Source organism: Taudactylus pleione, unplaced genomic scaffold, assembly GCF_031769625.1.
Source record: "Taudactylus pleione unplaced genomic scaffold, aTauple2 ptg000828l, whole genome shotgun sequence".
NCBI classification, from domain to species: Eukaryota; Metazoa; Chordata; class Amphibia; order Anura; family Myobatrachidae; genus Taudactylus; species Taudactylus pleione.
Window position 1 is genome coordinate 52618 of NW_028285230.1, and position 9883 is coordinate 62500.

Below are 9883 nucleotides of genomic sequence, written 5' to 3' on the forward strand. Positions count from 1 at the left end.
AAATCGCCCCCAATGACGCCCCCCCCCCCCCCCGATTTCATCTAAGCCACGCATTTTTGTTTGCGGACCCATAAGGGAGCAAAAAATAAACAATACACCGTCTCAGGGCTACAGCATAATGTATGTGTGCATTAGATCGCAGGCCTTGCCAACATCGCATGCAATTCAGTTGACCCCTCAGTATTAATTTAGGGACAGATTCTCGAACTCGGTCCTCAGGACCCCAAACAGTGCATGTTTTCCAGGTCTCCTCATAGAATCACAAGTGATATAATTAGCTCCACCTGTGGGTGTTTTAAAATGTGTCAGTGAGTAATGATTACACCTGTGCTCCTGCTGTGTGACCTGTGTGTGGTCCTGAGGACCCAGTTTGAGAACCACTGAATTAGGCTGTAGGATGGCAGTGAATGTTGGGAGTTGTAGTTCCACACAGCTACAAATACAAGGAGACTGCCTTAACATTAGTATATGGGAAATTGCACAAGAAAAAGTGAGTAGAACAATCAGAGCATGAACACAAGTAGCTGATGGTATCTTATATAAAAACACTACTACATAGATACAAACCATTTCTCACACACAAGCCCACAGAACTGAGCTAGAATAGATGGTGTGCAGCATGTGATCAGCACTGGGGCCGTGCGCCATCTGCTGGCGGAGAGTGGACGGTGCTGCTGGTTACTACTTCCGGGTGAGAATGATGGCGCAGGGAGCTGTGCTGCTGGTGAAGGAGCAGAAATATGACAGACAGCTCAGGTACAGCAGCTTGTACCCTGCAATGTACAATTCTGACTCTTGTGTGGCCAGTGCAGGGGATATGGCGCCTCTGTGCTTCCCACTGCATATAAACCTATATATAATGTAGTGTAGTGTTCTGTAACCCTCTGTACTTTATACAAAGTCCCTTGTTTATAGTAGCACTATATTATTTCAATTAACCTTAAAGTGTCTTGCTTACCCCATACCTTGTATGTACCACATTGCATATTTCTATTTACAGTGTATTATTGTACCTTACATGTCATTGCATGCTTCTATTCATACCATACATCATCCACCCCTCATGTTCCTGGCCATAACTTGCATGGATTGTATCCTATATGCACATTATGTAATATGCTCCTTTCCACACCCTACTACAGTGTATTGTATACCTTATTCACTATATAGTGCATGGCTCTTCAACCTACAGCAGCTGGAGGGCCAAAGGTTGAAGACCCCTGATATGTATCTCATGACCCAAAATACACATTATATAATATGCTTCTATCTGCACACTACAGTGTATTGTATACCTTATTCACTATATAGTGTATCACATGACCCAATATACACATTATATATAATATGCTCCTATCCACACACTACAGTGTATTGTATACCTTATTCACTATATAGTGTATCTCATGACCCAATATACACATTATATATAATATGCTCCTATCCGCACACTACAGTGTATTGTATACCTTATTCACTATATAGTGTATCACATGACCCAATATACACATTATATATAATATGCTCCTATCCACACACTACAGTGTATTGTATACCTTATTCACTATATAGTGTATCACATGACCCAATATACACATTATATATAATATGCTCCTATCCGCACACTACAGTGTATTGTATACCTTATTCACTATATAGTGTATCACATGACCCAATATACACATTATATATAATATGCTCCTATCCACACACTACAGTGTATTGTATACCTTATTCACTATATAGTGTATGACATGACCCAATATACACATTATATATAATATGCTCCTATCCACACACTACAGTGCAGAGTTCCCCAAATGCCGCCAATGCAGTCCAGGTTTTAAGGATATTTATGCTTGAGCACAGACGGCTCAGCATATTGGTGTATAGAGGTTATTTTTTTCGTACACCTTTTTTGAGAACATATTGCAGCCATTTAATCACACAAACTGTAACTTTGTACATTGAGGGCTAATTTGGCATCTAAATAAAAACTGTGCCCTGAGCCACAGAAACCAGACCGCTCTGATCTAGTGCAAGCTAAGCAAGTGTCTGATTTCTCTGCTTTAGTTCCAGTTTTGCACAATAAGTTCAATACTTTGTGTTTGTTGCATTTCATATTTTTTTAGTTTTACCAGCTAATTTTTTGTTAAATACCTGGTATATGCTCCTATATGCAAAGAAGGCCCCGTGCCAAATGTACATCCTATAACTCTTATCCAGCACACTGGCAAGGTTACCCATGATGAACTTGGTTATTTGCAATGCAGGTTATGGGGTGACCATGGTCAGGAAGCCCTGGAATCTGCTCACGTTTGCCTAATAAATGCCACGGCCACTGGCACAGAGATCCTGAAGAACCTAGTGCTGCCTGGTGAGTACAAACTTGGTCTCATTAATGCTGATTGACAACAACAATCTCTAAAATGTATATACAAAAACAGGCGCCATGGGTACATTTTGAAGACCATGTTCTGTTGTAAATATAATTACTTTCCATGCAATTATCAATTTTTCATAAATGCTACTATGATTCCATAAATGTTTCTCATGGCTGAAAACTTTTCTTATGTCCGTCTAATCGCTGCTCCTGAAAGCCATTATCTTATGTCTTTACCAAGTCTCAGGAATAGCGCATGCGTCACTTGTACCAGACTATGCTGCTGTCATTTCAATTGGAGCACGATCGGGGTACGAACAGGGGGAAGAAGTTCTCAACTGTGTTGCCTCATAGATGGGTTCTCAGATATCATCACAATAATTATGGCACAGCAGCATCACAGATTTCTCTGCACATCGTTGTCATGACCATTAACCCTGCGAGGTTGGTGCTTGCATGGTGCGGGAGAAATGGTCAGAACGCTGGCACCTGGCGTCCATCGTCGCTAATTGAATTGCCCCTATAGAGTGTACTTGTGCCACGTGTTTGCGTGTCCGACATTTATGTGCACCATGCAGGCAGCAAGTCTTGTGGACTGAACTAATTTTCGTGAGACTGTACCTAGCATTTAAGACAATTATGATATCACTGATGTATAAGGACTTCTCTTGAGTGTCTTCACGATCCATAGAGGTGCGAGGGAAGCTTACATGTGCGCAGCCAAGCATCGCGGAAATGATTAGTGGCACAAGGTGTTCAGTAGAAATCCCCTCTGTGTGTAGGCGACTATTGCACATAAATTTGGAATGTGATCGATCAGTAGAATTGCCAGGTGCAGGCTGTAAGCCCTCACCTACCATTGTCTTACATAACACCTACCACAGTTATACCCACTGTGTATACTACGCTGCCTACAGTACACAATGATCATGCCTAACTGCAACATTGATTTGTGTGCGTCAGATGATTCAGCCATTAGACTGTTTATATCATTGCAAAGGGTGGTAAATGACCTGAATTGCCATGTTAAATTCTACAATATAGTGGTAAAGCCCCTGCCCTTTTTTTTCCCTTTACTGTGTATCATAACATGCTTTCATATAGCTGCATGATGTGTCAGTTTTCTATACTTCTCCGTTAAGTGCTGTTTAAAAAAAAAAAATAAAGGTTCCTAAATGGAAACATGATCTGTTTTCCAGGTATTGGCTACTTCACAATTGTGGACGGTAATCTAGTGAACGGGGAGGATGTCGGCAACAAGTAAGTCGGCTTTCGCAAGGAAAGAAAACGCGTTAAAATATACGCGCTTCATATAAATTAAAGAGACTATTTACATTTTGGGTGTGTGAGCAAATCCCCTTTTAAACTGAGATGTAGAATGGGTCCTTGTAAATGAAGGTAAAGTAACAGAAGATGCTTTCTTACAGTATGGCCACGATCCACAATACAGGACTAGTTTGGTTCATCTGCCTGCAGCAGAGTGATTCACAGGGGGGGAGATGTATCACATCTACTAATGAGTGGATAAGTTGCTTATTGCTACCAATCTGCTTGTGCCTATCACTTTATAGAATGTTCTTGATAAATGCTAGCTAGAAGCTGATTGGTTGCTATGGGGAACTTCTCCACTCTTTAGAAGGGTTGATACATTTCCGTAATACTCTCTTAATATGAAAATGGGGGGCATAGACTCGGTGGTGGATTGTAGTGGCTGAGACTAGCAGGCTGGTGGTGGAATTTACAGGCAGGTGTTGAAGCTATAGGTGCGGGATGCTGTCAATATCCCGACTGTGGGGAGTCCGGCGGTCAGATTGGCGACGCCGGATTCCTGACACTAGTCAGAATACCGGCGCAGGCATCCCGACCACCGGGATCATGAAGGTAAGTACTGTGGTTATGAGGAGGGTTAGGGTAGGGAGAGGGGGTTAGGTTAGGATACCTACCAACAGGTGTCGGTATCATAACCCTGTCAGGATTCTGACTGCCGAGATCCCGAGTGCCAGCATCCGGTACCCATCCCATAGGTGCACCCTTACTATGATATGATGCGATAGGATGGAACTGTCTTTGCATTTCCAAAATAATCTCTTTGCTCCTGTTACTTACATGAAGTATTGCACTGACGTCATATTGATAAGTAACATGGTGGAAGCAGTGTGTGTTTACGAGACTTATGATGTTTGCAGAGAAGAATGTAATATACATGCCATGGCAATGTGCAACCTATGTAGTTTTCTTTGTACTACCTTGGTGTTAGTTGATTGTTTGGGACTGTTGTACTGTAGACCTATGAAGCTCCATAAAACAAACCTGTTGAATGTTTGTATCGAACATGCATATTACATTTCTGCTGTTTGTCACCATTGGCGCACAACTGAATCAGTAGCCACAAGTGTTAAACCCCAATCTGTAACAAACAATTGTGCACCCCAGGACTGTGTGATCACTGGCCGACTACTTACTGCCTAGCCTGATCAGAACTTGCTCTGATGATGAGCCACTTAGCTTATTTTTGCAGTATATGATCATTTTAAGTCCTCACAAAATATTTTTTTTTGTTTTTGTACATTTTCTATGGTTTTTGTTCTACAAAACAAACAACGTACAATAATACCAAAATCACTGTTTTTGACCAGTGTATTGCTTGGCTTCGCTTTAGGTTGGTTTAGCTAGCAAACAGATGCACACTGTGGTGCAATGTACCCATATTACTTTTTGAGCGTTAAGTGCTCTTTTTACTGTTGTATGAGTTAATATAAATCTCTCTCCCTTTAGCTTTTTCCTACAGAGAAGTAGCATTGGGAAGGTAAGTAGAAGTATGTTTGTTTGTTTTTTTTAAAATAAATATAAACTTATATATTTTTTAAATAAATCATAAAAGGGGGTGTCAGTTTACCAAGTGCCCTCCTTTTACCCCAAGGAATGTAATAGAGTAGCTGTGGGTCATTCACAAGGTTCACTGATCTGTCAATTGACTCTAATGTCCCTACTGGTTTTGGCCTTGTTATTATATAGGGGCATCTGGGTTTGGGACAGACTTCTTACTTTATCAGAAACCGTTTCGATGTTGCTGGCTACGATGTGTCGTTCCAAGAAAGGCACAATTGCGCCCATCGTGGAAAACTTACTTGGGCCCTATATATACGATGTATACTGTAGCGCTTACAAGACCCTGTGCTTATGTTGTTGCTGCACGTGGCTTACACATAAATGCTTATATGTCACGTTTCATTAACAGAGTCGGGCCCAAACCACCATGGAGCTTTTGCAAGAGTTAAATGAAGACGTCACAGGACACTTTGTTGCTGAGGTTTGCAGATTTGTATCAGTAAACTGTTGTTTTTGTCTCATACCAGATATTGTTGTATACATTATGCCACTATGTTATAGTAATAGGCTATCGTTATCCGTTTTAAGAAACAATTCAATGTGTTACTCTTTAGGAAATGTACATTTCTCCTTCATCCACTAGGGGACACTGGAGCTTCATGACAGTGGGGTATAGACGGTGGGTTGAGTAGAGCCTGCCTGGCACTTTAAAGATCTAAAGGTGTGACTAGCTCCTCCCCCTCTATGCCCCATCAGTTTTTAGAATGTGTCCGAGAAGAGTCAGTCTCCAGCCCTATATTTTAATATTAATTCTCAAGCGGATCAAACGCGAGTCGTCCACAGTCATCCTAGGGGCTCCGGATTAGCCTCGTCGAGCTTGGTATTCCGATCTCCTACTCCTTCTAGTAGAAGAAACTTGGCCCCTTCCACTGCGGTCAGATCTTCTGCAGCAGGGTCCGTTCGTATACCCGGATTTACGTTGGCTTCGTTTGACGATGTGGCCGTTGAGACCGCCATCCTAAGACGCCAGGGTGTTCCGGTCATTCCTACCATGCGCAGAGCTCGGAAAGCAGTGACACCCGCGCATTATCATCGCATTTGGAAGTCCTATATCTCCTGGTCTGAAGTTCGTGGATCTTCCATTTCTTCCTTTCATTTGCCGCGTCTTCTTCTTTGTCTTCAAAAGAGGTTTGACGCGGGTTGACATCTGGGATCGCTTAAAGTGCAGATTTCTGCTCTTTCCAGTTTTTCGCCTAGCTCTGATTTCGAAGGTACAAACCTTTTTTTCAAGGGGTGCTTAGGGTTCAGCCCCCCTTTGTGCCGCCCACGGCTCCGTGGGACCTGAACCTCATCTTATCCTTCAATCATCTACGTTTGAGCATTTGAAGGACGTGGATTTGAAATATTTAACTAGGAAGATGATCCTTTTATTGACCTTCGGCTAGGCGAGTGTCGGAACTTGGAGCTTTGTCCTGCCGTTCCCCTTACTTAATTTTTTCGCGATGATCGGGCAGAACTGCGCACCTGATCTTTTTTGCCTAAGGTGGTCTCGGCCTTTAACCAGAATCAGCCGATTGTGCTGCCAGCCTTGTTGGACTCTTCTGGGGGTTCTCACTCCCTGGATGTTGTACGGGTGCTTCAAATTTATGTGGCCTGTACTGAAGGTTTACGTAAATCAGAGGCCCAGTTCGTCCTTTATGACGCCAATTGGTGTGGCTGGCCTGCGTTTAGCAGACTTTGGCCATGTGGATTCTTCTGACCATTCGTCAGGCTTATGTTGCTTCTGCTCAACCTCCACCTGTATCCATCTCCACGCATTCTTCGTGCGCCGTGGGTACCTCTTGGGCGGCACGTACAGGTGTCTCGGCTTCTCAGCTTTGTAGAGCAGCTACGTGGTCTTCGGTACATACGTTTTGTATGTTTCTATGAATTTGACACTTTTGCTGTGTCTGCTTCTAAGTTTGGTCGCAGTGTGTAGCAGGTTGTTCCGCTCTCTTCAAGCCTCCCCCCTCCTCCCCTGGAGTGTAGCTTTAGGACGTCCCCACTGTTATGAAGCTCCAGTGTCCCCTAGTGGATGAAGGAGAAAACAGGATTTTGGTACTTACCGTTAAATCCATTTCTCCGATTTCCACAGGGGACACTGGACGCCCACCCAGTGCTTCTTACCTGCTTCCCAGTCCTTTGTTCTGCTTTAGTTCTGTTGCATATTGGTCTGTTCTAGTAGTGTGACTGTTTATCATGCAGTGTATTGGTCTGTTTGGCCTGAGTGCTCTTATTCCTTTTCTCCTTCTCTGTTGTTCTGTCTGTCCTCCGTCTCCTCTCAGGCTCAGGGCCTGATTCAGAGCCGGACGCTCTGACAAGAGCGCTCGCTCTGAATCAGGGCCCTCCTACCTAAAATTGGAGCGGCCTCCTGGCCGCTTGCATAGCTGTGGGTGACCACCCACAGCTTATGCGAGCGACCAAAAAGATGGTCGTGATGGTCAAGACCATCGGGCTTGCGTCGAGACCCTGCGGTAGGGTCTCGTTGCCGCAAGCCCAGGAGTGCTTTTGGCTCTATCAGAGCCAAAAGCACTCCCACTGACATCACTAGTGATGTCAGTGGGGCCGGCCCCAGACGGTAGGCGTTCCCATGGGAACGCCTCCGTCTGGGCAGCAACGCCCCCGGGACGCCCACCAAAGGGGGCGTGCTGTCACTCACCATCGACAGCATGCCCCCTTTGGTGCGAGACCCATAGCGACTGCTTGGCCACCGCTATGCGGGTCTCGCGAATACGCATGACGGAGCTCCCTCCGTCGTGCGCATGCGCACTAGGGCACAATCGACTGAGCGGGTCCGAATCAGGCCCTCAGTTCTTAAAACTAGTGCTGATGGAGCATAGAGGGGGAGGGGCCAGTCAGACTTTTAGATCTTTAAAGTGCCAGGCTCTACTCAACCCACAGTCTATACCCCACTGTCATGAAGCTCCAGTGTCCCCTGTGGAATCGGAGAAATGGATTTAACAGGAAGTACCAAAATCCTGTTTTTCGCTGCAGCCATTTTGGTTGATTTAGAGAGGAAGGGGGTGGGGAGCAGACATTGTTTTTTAGAATAACGGATTGCTAATGATTGGTCTGTGACTGCTTAGCTGAACATTGTGGCAGAAAGTTACTTATATACTAGTTATCATTATTGTGTGTGTGTGTGTGTGTGTGTGTGTGTGTGTGTGTGTGTGTGTATAATAAGTAAGGTTTCTTTCTGCACAACTTTTTTTTTTTTCTTAGCAATTTGTCTGCACCCGGAATAACCTCTTAAAAGCTATGGGCTGGATTAAATTAGCTGCGCTACTTACTGCGGGCTTGTAGCAGTGCCCAGGGATATTCGATTGCAGCCAGCGATAAGCCCACAGGCTGCAATTAACACAGATTTCTGTTCGCCCACTTCTGAGGCTCAAACAGAAATCTGCGGTAAGTAGGGCTTATTGCCCTTTCCGCAGCCGCTGCAAATACTTGCCATAGCTCCATTCACGTAACCAACAATCTATAGGGTAATGCGTGTCAGCCACACGCCGAAAAGTGCTTGTTATTGAATAGCTCCCGGCATTAAAGTCCAAGACCACAAGCCCGCGGTAAGTATAGCGGTAATTTAATCCGTCCCTATGTAATGTCTACTTTTCATTAAAGTGAAAACTTCCCAATTTATTATTTACATTTTGCAGAACCCAGACCAGCTTCTAGACAACGACCCATCTTTCTTCTGCAAGTTCACTATAGTGATCGCCACTCAGCTGCCGGAGAGGTGCGTCTGTGCAGTCGCCAAGATCTGTGAGCCTGACGCGCAGTTATGACTTCTAATCTCACTCATCTGTATGTTTGTTTAGCACTTTGCTGCATTTGGCGGAAACCCTCTGGAACTATAATATTCCTCTCTTGATTTGTCGGCCATACGGCTTTATTGGCTACATGAGAATTGTTGTAAAAGAACATACTGGTAAGATTCTCGTCTTTTGTTTTTTTGTTTGGTAGATGGGATTGATGAAATTTGCTTAAGCCTAAAGCTGCATAAACACACGACAATTTTGTTACCAACTATTTTATGAACGATTTTCTGTCAATTATCTGTCAGATTTTTTAAACTACAAACGATTTTTGTAGCTTCCCTTAATGAAAATCGTTCAGTTGGTCAGTCAGAATGAACTACAAACGGGAACGCGCATGAACGATAATCGTTCATCATTATAACTCAGAAACTGAACCGTTCTAGTTAAATCATTCCAAAAATAGTTCCGTGTATGCACCTTTAAGGTGCGTACACACGTAAGATTTTTTTGAACGATTTCACTATAACGACATCGTTATCATTAAATCGTTTAAAAAATCGTTTATTTTTTGGAGGTGATCGATAATCGTTCTTGCGCGCTCCTGTTTTTGTAGTTCATCGTCCATTCTGACCAACATAACGATTTTCGTTCAGAAAATCTTTCATGTTGCACAGAATGAACGATGTCCATTTACTGTATGCATGTTTAAAAAATCGTTCATGAAAATCGTTCACAAAATCGTTCATTAATTTAGTAACCAACAATTTTTTTAAACGATTTTGCATACACACGTAATGATTTTTTGAACGATTTAACTATAACGACGTCGTTATCGTTCAATCGTTGAAAAAATCGTTACATTTCTGAGTTATAA

The 9883-nt window shown here is 43.4% G+C and overlaps 1 protein-coding gene across 2 annotated transcripts in view; it reads left to right on the top strand.

The window, feature by feature from the left end:
- The first annotated feature begins 397 nt into the window (after window positions 1-397).
- Window positions 398-9883, top strand: part of NAE1 (NEDD8 activating enzyme E1 subunit 1) — a 46413-nt gene continuing 36927 nt past the window's right edge. The window contains exons 1-7 of one of the 2 annotated variants that reach the window (XM_088458369.1): window positions 398-490; window positions 2274-2377; window positions 3583-3643; window positions 5159-5189; window positions 5622-5693; window positions 8908-8987; window positions 9070-9179. In XM_088458369.1, the coding sequence (XP_088314495.1) occupies window positions 408-490; window positions 2274-2377; window positions 3583-3643; window positions 5159-5189; window positions 5622-5693; window positions 8908-8987; window positions 9070-9179 (541 nt within the window). In that variant the 5' untranslated portion in view covers window positions 398-407. Of the gene's footprint in view, window positions 491-573; window positions 757-2273; window positions 2378-3582; window positions 3644-5158; window positions 5190-5621; window positions 5694-8907; window positions 8988-9069; window positions 9180-9883 lie in introns of those variants that run through there. The other variant, XM_088458371.1, reaches the window with a different exon arrangement.